At 60.7% G+C, this 13,962-nt stretch overlaps 4 protein-coding genes across 4 annotated transcripts; 2 read left to right on the top strand and 2 right to left on the bottom strand.

Annotated features, from left to right (window-relative positions):
• Positions 1 to 1,138: 1,138 nt before the first annotated feature.
• HRG_01057 (uncharacterized protein) lies at positions 1,139 to 1,987 on the bottom strand (the record flags this gene model as incomplete). Its single annotated transcript, XM_044859528.1, has 1 exon — positions 1,139 to 1,987. The coding sequence occupies one exon, from the start codon at positions 1,985 to 1,987 to the stop codon at positions 1,139 to 1,141; it is 849 nt and encodes a 282-aa protein (XP_044725928.1).
• Positions 1,988 to 2,971: 984 nt separating this feature from the next.
• On the top strand, positions 2,972 to 5,470 carry HRG_01056 (uncharacterized protein; the record flags this gene model as incomplete). The annotated part of the gene is made up of 3 exons (XM_044859527.1): positions 2,972 to 4,123; positions 4,275 to 4,779; positions 4,992 to 5,470. The coding sequence occupies 3 exons, from the start codon at positions 2,972 to 2,974 to the stop codon at positions 5,468 to 5,470; spliced, it is 2,136 nt and encodes a 711-aa protein (XP_044725927.1).
• Positions 5,471 to 6,531: 1,061 nt separating this feature from the next.
• On the bottom strand, positions 6,532 to 7,379 carry HRG_01055 (ras family domain-containing protein; the record flags this gene model as incomplete). The annotated part of the gene is made up of 5 exons (XM_044859526.1): positions 6,532 to 6,822; positions 6,883 to 6,987; positions 7,036 to 7,074; positions 7,201 to 7,279; positions 7,345 to 7,379. 5 exons carry the CDS (start codon positions 7,377 to 7,379, stop codon positions 6,532 to 6,534), a joined length of 549 nt encoding a protein of 182 aa, XP_044725926.1.
• A 2,653-nt stretch (positions 7,380 to 10,032) lies between these two features.
• Positions 10,033 to 13,959, top strand: HRG_01054 (salt tolerance down-regulator domain-containing protein; the record flags this gene model as incomplete). Its single annotated transcript, XM_044859525.1, has 8 exons — positions 10,033 to 11,122; positions 11,174 to 11,433; positions 11,494 to 12,156; positions 12,217 to 12,255; positions 12,304 to 12,760; positions 12,809 to 12,882; positions 12,934 to 13,605; positions 13,669 to 13,959. 8 exons carry the CDS (start codon positions 10,033 to 10,035, stop codon positions 13,957 to 13,959), a joined length of 3,546 nt encoding a protein of 1,181 aa, XP_044725925.1.
• Positions 13,960 to 13,962: the final 3 nt, after the last annotated feature.

Here is a 13,962-nt window from a genome sequence, read left to right as displayed (position 1 = left end):
TGGTGACAACCGTGGCAGCACGGGACAGCTGCTGGACTGTCAACCATGCCGCACCACGTCGAGATCGCTATCGACCATGGTTCCTGCACTTGTCTCGAGGCGATCCGCCAAGTTCGTGAGCACCGCGCATGTATATTTGGATCCGCGTCGTCCACGGCGGTTGCGGCCAGCAGTAGGGAGTGATGGGTGGTTAACTCGACGGGAGAAGCCCGAGGAAACGGAGAAGGTCGATGCATCGAGGCCGAGGACGACGCCTCTGCTTTGTTCTGCCTCTTCCACTGTCGCCTGTTGCGTCTGTCAGCTTCAATTCGTGGCGCAGGAGGATGTGTAGTACATGGCCTGTGGTTAACTTAGTTCTCCAACCTGACAAAGGGGCGAGGGGCGGCCAGCACCGTGTGTATTCCGTCAACCAGAACACTGTGGCTGCTCATCAACATCTCATCTACAGCTCGAGCATCTCTATTCCCGTCCTTGCTATTAACCCCCTCCTTCCAATCACCCTGCTCCACCCAAACCCTCGAAGAACACGCACGCGCAGCGCACTTCGACTCCACCAACACGACGCGGCGCGTCTCTCTCTCCACGTCCAGCCCGCGGGTCGAGATGCATTTTCTCGTCCACGAGCAAGAACCTGTCAGAGTTTAGGCACCACGCCGCCACGCCCGAGTTGGCGGCCTCAAGCTTTGTGGGAAAGTTCTTCTTAAAGTGTCGGCGGCCAACCACAAGCGAGCCACAGGAATGAGGCTGACCCAAGCGTGTGGCCGGCCTGGGAGCCTCGATAGGATGGCGTAGGGACTGTGCAGCCCTCCCACATGGAACCAGCATGCAGTCGACAGATGAATCAGCCCAAGCCAAATCGTGGGGGCTCGACGCTCTGGCTGGGGAAGGGGGGGGCCGGGGGTTAAGAACCTCGTAATCTTGGCTTTCTTGATCATCAGCGTAAATGCACGTCAAAGACGGAATCAGACAAGTGGTAGATGGTGATTTGCAATGTGTATGCGCAACTGGTCGTGCAGGAAGCGTCTGTATCCCCATATTAACGAACCCTACCTCTCAAACCCCACCCTGATGACTCCCCCGTCGAGCGAAAGACGGCTTGCTTGGAGATATCAGTCAGCACGAACCCATTGCCCCCTTCTCACCGTTGCCCGTTCCTGGCCAGTGCCATCTGTCGCTCTCGCGGCGGCATCAACGCAGCTGCCTGCACCACCGCCTCGGCGACCCTGTCCATCCAACCATCCTCACCCGTGGCACGCAAGAGGCCGGGCCAGCGCTGTTGCAGCATCCTCGAGATGCCGTTGCCTAGGCGCAGGGCCTCCTGAGCCATCACCAACCCGTTCCGTTCTACCTCCCGCGCAACGACCTGGGCAACCTGCGCCGCTTGCCCGACCCCGGCCACCCCTCCGTTGTAGGCGTCAACAACCTGGCCGTGTACAGCCTGCGCCTGGTTTGCGATGGCACCGGCGACTTGTCTGGCAAGGCGCGGGACGAATGCCCTAAGGACAGGGGTGCCGTCGGGAAGGCCAACCTCGGACGGAACCGTCTGACCCCGAGAGGCTTCGAAAATCACGTCGTAATCGAAAGGGGCATTTTCCCAGTCCAGTTCCGAGTCCGGCGATAGGTATTCGGCATCCTCATCGTCAAAGCGACATGTCCTGTCCGGTGATGTGGCAGCGTCTTCGGGGCTGGCTTCGAGGTCACTGACGGCCAAACAGTTGAACGCTTCGGAGACATTGACTGGATCCTGCCCGAAAGCTGGCCGAGAAGCCGGCCCGAAAGCTGGAGTATCGCTATCCGAGGCTGTGCCTTCCGAGTCGTCAAGTTCTGGGTCGTCAAGTTCTGAGTCGTCAGGCTCTGAGTCGTCATATTCAGAGTCGTCATATTCAGAGTCATCAGGCTGTTTGTAGTCTGCTGCCAGACCGTACCTCTGCCGGAGCCTTGCAGAAGGACCTGCTTCAGAGACAGGATGTCGTTCGGGAGCAAACATGTTGGCTTCCATGGACGAATGGATACTACAACGATACTCGTGAGATGTGGTAAACCCGCTGGCTAAGCGACCGAGAAAAAGAGGCTGAAATGGGTGGAAAGCCTTGATGCGAGTTCAGTCCGCCAGGAGACGTGTAGTTTGGGCCCGTAACATCGCAGGATATCGACTCTTTCTGCAAACAGGGTTTGGGCGCGAGAGGATCCTGTTTGTGAAAAAGCGAAAGAGCAAAAAAACCAACTTTGCCGAGAGGGAGTCGAGGGGAAGTCTATACGCACAGGATGCTTGGCTGGAGTGGAACAAGCCACGCCTGCGCGAGTTGGCTTCCGGGCAACCAAATAAGCCGCCCATGACCTTGATTTACCTTTGAGCCATAGTTTTTCATGCAGACCGGGACTGTGTAGCAGCAGCGCAAGGCTGCTAGCTCTATGCTTGGTTTGGAAGCCTGGAGGATAGAGTTCGCTGCCTCTATAACTCTTTGAAGCAACGCCCTCGCTAGTCCCCCAGGCTGATCCCATGACGCCACATTTTGGTATATGTAAACCCGGTTTCCTGCTGTCATGGTCGAGGGTTCTCCTGCTGTCCCTCATCAGCCGACATCTGGACGCTCACCAAACGCACGAGACCAAAAAGTCGGATCATCGCACCGGCGTATCCCCATTTCGCACGAGACTTTGCAGGTTGAGCCAGTCGTACTCGAACTGGTGTCGGAACGAAATCAAAGAGCCCTCTGTCCAAAGCCAACGAACCGCGACGCGGTGCTTGGCACCGCGAACAGCCAGCAGCTTCCCGGTAACGAGGCGGCCCACCTACCTTTTGCTATAAGCATCCGCTTCCATTTTGGCGGAAGTTGCATCATCTCGAGTTAAGCGTCACTGACGCCCCCGAATATTGTCCAACTCGAGACTTGCTCTCCCGTTTGCAAAGGTTGCCGTCCTGAACGACCACGCAGCACCGATGGAAACTTGCACCAAGTGCGCACGCGCGATGGAAGCGTCAGGCCACGAGTTGTACGGCAGTGGTGAAGGGAGCAATGAAGAGTCCTGGAAACAGTACATTACCCAGCACGGATTTGAAGACGCCTGGGACGACAGCAACCACCGAACGGAGCAGGACAGATACGGTCCCATCCTCGCGCGTCTGGCGGCTAGTCACGAATCCCGAATGGCGGCGCAGGAAGAAATTGTCCGAGAAAAAGAACGGTGGAGCCTCTTGATGCGGCGTAGTGCGGACCGGCTTGAACCACACACGGCCAAGGTGCAGGAAATCATGGACTTGGCGGACGCGGTCCAGCTGGAATGGGCGGAGAAAAAGGCGTTGGACGACCGACACGCGCGTCGAGAGGCCGAGTGGTGGCCACGGGTCTTCTCCCCAAAGAGAGTCCGGATTGGCGATTGGGCCGACGAGGATACCAAGGAGATGGCGGTCTCCTCAACTTTGTTCGACCCAAGGTACTACCTCGGCCACCAAGGCGGCGATTACATCTTCCAATACAGAGATGAAGACGACACAAACGACCTGGAAGCGACTGTACCGACAGATAAAGGGCCCGAAATGGCGTGGGAGCCGTGGAGACATCCGGGCTGGCATTCGATCCTGGCGTACGGCCCGGAGGACCTGCCGAAACGACTTACATACTGCGGCCAGGTCCCGCGGCCGGTCAAAGAGTACACTGCCCGGCTGCAGGTCTTGGTGCCAGCCATCGCCAAAATGATTGTCAGCCTCGTCGGCTTTCACCGGGCCGGCGGCAACGACGAGCCCCTCGGCCAGCAGCTGCGGGAGCTTGCCGCCCTCGACTCAACTTCCTCGCGGGCCGACCTCGGCCGGCTCCTCGAGCTGTGGACGAACGAGTTCGCCGAGAAAGACGGCAGAGCGCCCGACGAGATGCGGGAGAGGCTCCGACGCAGCGCAAAGGTCTCGGAGTTTGTGCACGTGCTCGGGAAAGTGGCCGCCATCGGGGCCGAGACGTTGCTCCACGAGTGGATGGCCGTCGTTTTGGTGTTGGAAAAGTCGACCGGCTGGAGGCTCTGCGAGATGCTTGAAATCGAATACATCCGCATCGCAAGGAGAGCGTTCCACGAGCTGCTGCACAAGAAGGATTTCGAGCACTTGCTCGTCCTCGAGGTCCCTGGCACCGAGGTAAGTGATGAAAGGTCCCTTGGTGGTGGTGGGTGGTGGTGGGTGGTGGGGGGTGGAGTGAGAGGCCTTGTCGGGCTTTTCTTTATCCGAACTCCATCCGCCACGACTCTCACGACAGAAAAGAAGCTAACAGTTTCCTCGCCAATTGCAGTACATCCACGAATTCTACCTCGCACCGCGATTCAGATCCGACCCTTTGCACCCGAGCCGACGCTACGCGTGCCGAGACGTGTCCGCCCAGCTCGAGCTCTCGCAGTGGCTCCGGCAGTTTGGCTGGGCCAAGGACGAGCCCGAGCTCGAGACGGCCCGCCATTCGGATCCGGAAGAGACCGTTCCCCAAGACTTCGAAGACGATTCTGAAGACTCTTGCACCGACGACCCCGACGACAAAGACTACACCTACTGCGAAGACAAGAACGAGATCGAGGTCGAGCGCCTCGCGAAGCGAGCTCGTACATCGTGTCCCGCTGCAGGCAACCACGCGGTGCCAAAGAACGGAGTGGCAGAGCGAGCACCTCGCAGCCTCCCCGAGCCCCAATCCGCTGACGAAGCGGAAAACCAGACCTCGGGTCCGAAGCGAAAGAAGTCTCTAGCGAACAGTGACAACGGCCGCAGTCCCCCCAAACGCCAGCCTCTGCAGCCCGTCAACGGCACGCGTCGGTCCCCTCGCGGCCCTGGAGTGTGAAGCGTGTAGGAGCTTTTCGGGACGAAATATCGCCATCGCTTCAGAACAGGCCCTTGCCCCCACCCCTCCAGGATTCTTCTAACTTAACTATGGCTTCGACATTCTCGCTCCGCGGCATGCTTGGCCGCCAGCCGGTCCTCGCTCGTCTGGCTCCCCTGACTTCCCGCCTCTTCTCAACAACAGCCTCTATTCTCGAGAGGAAGCAGCCCAAACGGGCCAAGGTCAGTGCTGGAGGTGCCAAGTCGGCACCCACAAAGGACGCCAGCTCCAAGCGTCGCAAAGGCCAGGCCATGCGGTCGGAAAACCACGCGCGCATCAAGGTCCTGAAGCAAAACATGTTCTCCCCCGCGCCGCCCCCCCTGCGCATGGCCCGCCTGCGCTACCTGCGCCACTGGACCATCCACCGCGCCTGGCAGCTCTTCCGCCGCCAGCAGCACGAGGCTCTCGACAAGGAGCGCAGCCGCATGCACGCCGGCATGTTCAACGCCTGCGAAGAGCTGCGCAAGACCGGAGGGCCGGGCAACAGGGGCGAGGGCTACCTGTACCGCGTTGCCATGGAGAAGAAGGGCATCTACGGACTCAACGGAGTGCCGATCGAGTACGCGAGGTTCCAGACGGACTCGCCGGCCAAGAATGCATGGAATCACGAGTGGAAGAGGTAGGAAGGACACTTGGAAGGTGCTTGGCGAGTGTTGGAAGAACGGACAACAAGGAGGGATGTTCAAGCCGCTTAACAAGTGTTGGTGTAAAAGGAAAGGGCAACAAAGAAATAGGATGTGAGCTGCTCGGCAAGTTCTAAATCAAGAGAAAGGACTCGGAGGCGATTGGGGCAACAATGTGCAGGGATCATGTATAGTCATTGACAGGAGTTGGCATTGTATCACCGGCACTGCATCAGCATGGGAATTGTATAGAAGGCAACAAAGGATGTCAAGAAGCGCTTTGGGACGGCATATAATCTCAGTTACTTCTCAAGACTCAAGCCTCGCCGCCACGCATAGGGATTCCAAGTAGCCAATGCCGTCATTAATGCCAACAGCCCCTCCAGTCCTTTTTCCAAGAAGCCCTGCCGTACACCTTTTCCCTTTGCCCGGAGATGCGTCGACAAACGACCAACTGAGACAACATATGCAAACGAATTAACCTACGTCTTCGCTGCTTGTCTCCACTTGCCCGCCGGGCAATCGCCGGTCGTATTAATACAAAGAGTAAAGATGCATCATCGCAAAGCAGTTCGCTGACTCGCCGGTACAAGAACGAGTGATAAAGAGAGAGAGAGCGAGCGAAAGAGCGCGTAAAGGGAGGTGGAGAGAGAAATGGGAGAGCCAATGTTTCGCTTGCCAGATACCAGGACCCAAGGAAAGTGACGATAAATGCCGACCGAAAATCGTGAAGAGGGCGGACGAGAAGATATGAAGGGTCGTCTCGTGACGTCGTGAGAGATGCGAGACGGTGTCTTGGCGGTTCTCCAGGGCGGGTGTGCCGTGTGGTTGCAGCACAAAAGGCGGTGACAGACGGAGGTCGCTCAGCGCCCAATCCACACCTGACGGAAAAGCCTCCTGGCACGGCGTCCTGAGCCCCGCTGCATCCCCTGCCCATAAGGCGGCTTAGGAAAATAAGAATACCGCGGCCAGACAATTGCCGGCGTCAGCCGCTGCCTCGGAGGTCCGTGAATCGAGCCTATCCCGCAAGTCTTGGACAAGACGCGGCCGGAACGGAGCCGTTACAGGATGACGCAACAGCCCGAGCCTTCGCCCTTTTCGAATGTCAAGAGGGCGGCGCGGGTGGCGGCCTCAAACACATCGTCGACACCCTCACCGCTCAGACTGGAGCACTCGAGGTACCGTTTCGCGCCGACTTCTCGGGCGGCGAGCTCGCCATCGTGGGGAGTGACGAAGCGAAGCGACTTTTTGCGCATCTCTTCGATTGCGACGGGGTCCTCTCGAAGATCCTTCTTCAACCCAACCAGGATTGTTGGAACGCCTGCGCACAGACGCGTAGCTTCCTCGACCCACTACGACGGAGCCACGACCATCAGTCTCGTCCAGGTTGGGGGGGAGGAGAGAGCTCGTACCTTGTGTTTGACATTGTCGAGAGAGTCGGGCGTGTCGATGGAGAAGCCTATTAAGATGACGTGGGCTTTCGAGTATGCCAGGGGCCGCAATCGCTCGTAGTCCTCCTGGCCGGCCGTATCCCAGAGAGCCAGCTGGACCGACTTTCCGTCTACTCTACAGTCGGTGACGTAGTTTTCGAAGACGGTGGGAATCTTGGGAGCTGTATCAGTGCTGTATCTTGTCCTGAGCGTCGCTTCTGCACGGGACTCACGTAATGCTGCGGCGGCGTTAGCGAAGCCCGGAGACAGAGGGGGGCGTGTGTGCGAGAGGCAACGTACTGTTGGGAAATAGCCGAGGGTAAATACGCTCAGCAAGCTCGTCTTGCCGCACGCGCCGTCCCCAATGATGACGAGTTTCCTGCAAGACCGGGGGCGTCAGCTCAAAGGCCTCGCCCGAGACGGTGGCGAGCGGGGGAGGCATACCTGCGAATGACATTTTGGGGATTTGCGCTCGCCATTGTCGAGCAGAGTGCCCCGGTACACTGGCAATGTTCGTCTCGCAGGGGTCGGGGCCGAAAGGGGCCTCGGCCAACAATGGGTGCAGGCGAGACAGTAACAGCTAAGCCCCGGCTCTGTCTTGTTGTCTGGGCGTGTCGCTTCGTTTGCTGTTGGACAGAAGATAGGAGCTGAGGGACGGCGGGTGAGGTGAGGTGGAGGAGGATTGGTTTTTTCTTCGGTCGAATACGAGCTGAGACGGCCCTTTGAGCTAGCGGTTCATCGACGGGCTGCGAGGCGCGCTGCCAGTGGTAGGAACGGTGTCGAGGGGTGGAGAGGGCGATAAGACTATGCCGCAGGGCCCAGTGGATTTAGAGGATGCTAAGAGACGGCAATTGCGAGCAAAGAAAGGGTCCTGGGGACAAGTCCTTGATGACGCCCGAATGCCAGCCTTATTAGGACAAAGCACAGTACAGTACGAAGTAGACACCAGTGGATACAGTGCGGCTGGCTTACATAACGGCGACGCCGATGCGCGGCAAGGCAGTCATCCCGGCAGCAGCTTTTGGTGCAACGGAGGACAGGAACAGGCCATTGGTTGCGTGCAAGGAGGCACAAGCAGCCGTCTTGCAAGCAATTGCCAAGAGGCCGTCTTTGTTGATGCGTGTTGCTCAGGTACGACGAACCAGCACCAAGTCTTTGTATTGCCACGAGGGATCCGCCGCATAGGCAGGTACTACATCATAAGCCCTTGTTGTTCGTACTCGGAACAATAGCCCGAGTAGCGCCGACAATGTGCCTTTGTGCGTGCGCCCGTATCAACGCGCGAGCACCTACGGCGGTAGCTTGCTATAACAGACGCATCCATGTTAGCCCGGCCGCTGGCTGCCGCTGACGAGACGCCAATGCCAGTTGTCGGAGACATGTGCTACTTGGCGACCCGATACGAGGCTGTGCACTGCGTCAACCGGCTTGTTTAGCCAGATCCTTCGAACCCGAACCATTAGTTACTCCGAGCCAGGTGGCCGGGTCATGGCAATCGGTCGTCTCGTTGGCTCCTGGCCATGGGCTCCGCGGACGTGTTGGATTCGTCGGCGTCTATCCGTACTCCGTCCCAAAGACAGTTCAGATAACCACAGTCGTCCTTCCGACTGCGACTCGCCTCGGCAACATCGATGCATGTACGGCGCACACTGCACGCACGTGCTGCTGCTGCTTCGACGCACGTCGAGCTCGTGTTCCTCGCCCGAATGGAGGCTGGTCTGTCTGAAAGTGTGAATGCATCAACAGCCAGATGGGGCTCCTGCTCAACTAGATATACCGCCTCCCACTACGTGATGCAAAACTGGAAAAGGGGGACCATCTAGAAGGGACATGTAAAGGGGACATGGATCAATACCGCGGGTCAGTGTGTGCGATGCAACGTCATGATAACAACGCCATCTGCCTGCAACAGTACTGCTGGACGAAGAGTATCGTCATATCAGATGAACCGGGCGAGCATTGCCCAATCGCGGGCTACCAGCACCCACCAGTTCATCGCCTTCTTGGCCACCACCGCATACACACGACTGGAGAAGTAGGCAGCCCACTGAGTGCGGATGGTGGTGATGAGTCCGTCCGTTTGGGCTCAAGAAGAGGGCCGACTAGCACGGGATTCTTCAAAGAAAACTGCCGTCGGGTCGGGCCAGGCACTGGAAGATTGGCGCAATGGGGAGCATAGTTTGCCCCTCATCCGTCTCGCCATGAGCGCTTGCTTCCGAGAGGGTAGCCGGTGGCGATGCAGGCTGCTGCCGCCGACGTCAAGGCTCACTGTCGCGACGCGAGTGTCCGGCTTCCATCGGCATCCACTTGCAGCCTGGTGTATGATGCCTCTGCATACCAACCTGCCTCTCTCACGGCTCCCCGAGGCATGTGGCACGGCGATTGCTCGGCGCAGAAAAGGGGGATTCGAGGCGTAGTCGGCGAACTCGACATGTGCAGCTGCTTGTGGCTTTAGCTGATGCTCCGGCTGAGGCTTGGCTGAGGATTGGCGATGGCAAGTTCGTGACCTCGCACGTGACTGGGACAGAACCACGCGCCACCTCTGCTTTCTGGGCCAGCCCCATTTTTTTACCTCAGCCTGGCCTGGCCTCAACAGCGCAGCAGCGGCCATCCTGCATGATCCCCCCCAAAAAGGTGCGAGAAAGTACCAGGCGCTATGTAATTGCACCGACCGGTGACTTCCCACCCTCTGCTCCCGTCACGAACCTCAAGGTTGCCGGCGGCTACCCAGCTGTGTTTTTTCCCACTCCCTCCGCTTCCCTCGTCCCAGCTGCCAACCATCTCGACGCGCTGGCGCTCTCTCCTCTCGTTGTCTCGAACGGGGCCTATTGTTGCTTTTCCCCTTCCCCCACTGCGTCATTGCTGACCTAACCCGGACTCTGAATCTGTGAGTTGTGCCTCCGAGTTGTGCCTCCATCCTCTCTCCACCGACCTCCGACCATCCATCTCCCTCGCCCCCGAGCGGCACCTCGCTCCCTCCAACTCCCGCCGACTGGCCCGCGTCTGCCAGACACTGACACGTCCTGCCTCGACCGATAGACCCCTCTCGGTTCCCGCCCACGACCGCCACCGGGACCACCAACCTCTTGATGCTGTCGACTGCTCTCCCTCCCTAGACGCACAGCACCTACGATGCCGGCCTCGAAGCAGAAACCGGCCCCCCCGGCGCCGCCGTCGCCTCGCAACATCGCAAAATACACAAACAAGGATGGCTCAAAGTTCATCACCGTCCCCAAAGGCACCGCCTCGGACTCGTCGCAGCCTTCGACCCCCACGACCTCGGCCAAGCCAAACGACCAGCCCGCCGCGCTCCTCGCCCTCGACGCTTCTGCTCCGACCGTGAACCGCAAGAAGCAAAAGCGCCGTCAAAAGGCGGCGGCAAAGGCGGCTGCTGAGCTGGCGGCAAACGGGCACGCAAACTCTGCGCCCGGTCCGCTCAACCCGCAGGATGACCCCGTTGGTGACCATGACGCCGTCACTAGTGATGACGAGGCTGACGACCCCGCCGCCCACGGCGTCTCGTCCCGTTTCGGCCCCAACGGTCACCCTGATCTGCCCACGGCCAAGTCGAAGAAGAACAAGAAAAAGAAGAAAAAGAACGCCGGAGTCGACGCCGCCGGGGAGACGCCCTCGGCGACAACGGCAGAGAGCCCCGTCAACGCCCCTGTCGTCACGCGCGGTCCGGGCATGTCTCGGGACAAAATCTGGAGCACGAGCAACCACGAGGAACGCGAGCGAATCAAAGAATTCTGGCTCGGGCTGGGAGAGGAGGAGCGCAAGTCCCTGGTCAAGGTGGAAAAGGACGCCGTCCTCAGGAAGATGAAGGAGCAGCAGAAGCACACCTGCAGCTGCACCGTGTGCGGCCGGAAGAGGACCGCCATCGAGGAGGAGCTAGAGGGGCTCTACGACGCCTACTACCTGGAGCTGGAGCAATTCGCGAACCAAGGAGAGGGCCCCCCCTTGCTGCCGCCGCCGCCGCGAGACTTTCCGATCCGGCCCCCTCGGCGCCTGCCGGCTCGGTACGCGACCCAACCGCCCTCGCACGGCCGAATCGTCGAACACGTCGGCGACGAGGACGAGGAGGAGCTCGACGAGGTCTATAGCGAAGACGAGGTTGACGGAGACGAGTTTAGCGACGACGAGCCCCCCGAAGAGTTCCACAGCGCTCACGACCGAGACGTTGCCGATTTCCTGACGTTTGGGAACAGCCTGCAGGTCAAGGGTACGCAGCTCCTTGAAACACTTCTCAGCGCATATGGTAACATGGACTTAGGCGGCATTCTCACCGTGGCGGATGATCTCCTCAAAAACGACGGAAAGCGCTTCATCGAGATGATGGAGCAGCTCGCCGAACGAAGGATGGCCCGCGAGGAGGATGCGAGGGAGCACTTCTCACGCACCTTCGGTCACCCCAACGGCTCATACTCGGCTCCTCATAACCATCCACCTCCAGAGGAGGACGAGTATGAGGAAGAGGAAGAGGAAGAGGACGACTATGAGGACAGCCAAGAAGAGGAGTATGAGGACGAAGAGGTATACTCGAACCAGTCCACAACGATGCCGTCTAGGTTCCATGCTGAATGTTGCTGCCAGGATCAAATGACCGAGGAGCAACGGATGGAAGAGGGCCGCCGGATGTTCCAAATCTTCGCCGCCCGCATGTTCGAGCAGCGAGTCTTGTCCGCGTACAAGGAAAAGGTGGCCAAGGAGCGACAGCAGAAGTTGCTGGAAGAGCTCGAGGAGGAGAGCCGCCAGGTCGACGAGCAAAGGGCCAAAAGGGCCAAGAACGCGCAGAAGAAGAAGGACAAGGCGGCCCAGAAGAAGCAGGTCCTCGCCGAGGAAAAGGCCCGAAGGGATGCGGAGCGGATCGCCGAGGAAACCGCGCGGGTCGAGGCCGAGCAAAGAAAGGCCGCCGAGCAGAGGCAAAAGGCCGAGGAGAAGCGACGCCAGAAGGAGGCCCAGCGCAAAGCGGAGGAGGAGGCACGCCTAAAGAAGGAGGCCGAGCGGCAACGGCGGCTCCACGAACAGCGCGAGAAGCAGGCCGAGCAGGAGCGCAAGGTCCGCGAGGCCAAGGAGCGCGAACGACAGCAACGCGTGGAGCAGCGGCTGCGGGAAAAGGAGCTCCGGGAACAGCGAGAGCGAGAGGCCCAGGAGCGAAAGGACAAGCAAGAGCGCGACAAGCGGGAAAAGGAGGCCAGGGCCACGGCGGCCAAGGCGCAGAGGGAAGCCCAGGCAGCGGCGGGCGCGCGGGAAAGGGTCCGGGAGGAAAAGCCGGCCCAGAAACTCGGCAGCCAACACGCGCCCCATGCCGCCAAGCGCGGGCAGCATCAGCACCATCCCGTCTCGATCCCGACGGTCCTGCCTCAGCACCCGTCGAACCCGGCTAACTACGCTTCTCCCAAGATCCCGGTGGCCACGCCAGCCATTCCCAAGGCGCCGACGCCGATGCGGACGCGGACCATGTCGCAGCAGCAGCAGCAAGCCCAGCAGCAGGAAACGGGCCAGGCGAGCTCGGCAGCGTCGCAGGCCGCCTCAGGGCCGAGCCAGAACCCTTCGCCTCACTCGGCAACACCAGTCCGCGCCAGCCCCGGGCCCATCGGACAGGAACGCAAAGCCAGCGGGGGCGCGCCACCGCAGCCGCAGCCTCAACACCTGTCACCGCAAAACTCGCACCCGAAGCCTCCCAGCCAGACGCCGCCTTTCCAGGTGCCTCCCATGGCCATGCAGCCACCCCCAGGACTGGCGCACCAGCGGCCGCCGGGGTTCCCGGGCCCGATGGCTCATGATCCCCTGTTCTCGCTCGGATTCCGACCCGGACCCAACGTGATGATGCCCCCGCCGGGCATCAACGGGCCAGGCGGTCGAGGCTTTCCACCCATGCCCATACCGCCTCCCGGATTCTCGCAAGGCCCACCCGGCGTCGAGCAGTTCCCGCTGGCTCAAGGGTTCGCCATGCCCAAGGAGATTCCGCCGCCGACCCACGTCCGGCAAAACTCGACGGGATTCGACGGCACAGCGGGAATGCCCTCACAGCCGATTGGGAGACCCGCACCCATCGGGCGGCCGGGCAGCATATCGCACGGGCTGCCACGAGACGACGACGACAATCCCAAGCGGCTGGGAAGCCGAGTCCTCGTGGAAGACGACGAACCGCTGTCATCGGACGTGAACCTGGGCAGTCTGCGCCACCATCCCCCTGGTCCCCGAGGAGGAGGGTTCGCGACGAGTCCCTTTATGGACGCGGGTTTCCCGGTGGGGCACAGCCCCTGGGGGCTTCCAGGTGCCGGGGCGCAACCGTTTCCCCCGCCCGGCTTCGGCACGGCCGCCTGGGGCTCTCCGACGATTCCGCCCGGATTCAGCGTCGGATCGCCGGCTCCGGGCCTGGGCTCGATTCGCGCCTCGGCCCAGCCCCGACACGTTGCGGTGCGGCTGATGCTGTGCCAGGCCTGCAAAGACCTGGCAAGTACAAGCAGCGCCGACGCGGATGGATACATTGACCTGGGGACCATCAAGTCGCAGATCGAGGCGCAGACGGGCGATGCGAGCATCATGGAGCAAGACCTGCTGAACCTGTGCGACACCGAGGGCAACGGGTCGAACGGGGGCGGGACGTTTGACGTCCGGCGCGGCGCTGGCTCGACGGGCACGCCCGCGATCCGATGGGCACCCGACGCCGGCGATGGCCTCAACCCCCACTTCCGCGCGGTGGGCGCGCCCGGGGAAATCGGAAGTCCGCTCACAGGCCATGCCTCGCTACGGGGGATTTAGCAAAGCTCCGGCGAGGCGGGCGAGCGGCTCCAAAACTGCAGCCCCTCGAAGCGCATGACGTTGCTGGAGCGCATCGGCATCACAAGCCGGGGCGCGGCGACGAGGCCCCTGTCGATGGGCCTCGGCAACGGCGCCGAGCGACGGGCGGCGTCTACATCGGTCAACGACGCGGCCGTTGCGGGACGAAGCAGCGTGACGCGACGCGCGGCCTATGCGACGCGCGAGGTCGACACTTGGGGGGCGTTTTATAATGTCGGGAGCAGCTCGCGGCGTTTTCAGAGCGAGCTTTGACGG

Source organism: Hirsutella rhossiliensis (genome assembly GCF_020360975.1).
Source record: "Hirsutella rhossiliensis strain HR02 chromosome Unknown scaffold00001, whole genome shotgun sequence".
Lineage (NCBI taxonomy): Eukaryota > Fungi > Ascomycota > Sordariomycetes > Hypocreales > Ophiocordycipitaceae > Hirsutella > Hirsutella rhossiliensis.
The sequence above is the reverse complement of the archived record's forward strand: the minus strand, read 5'-3'. Positions and strand labels throughout refer to the sequence as shown.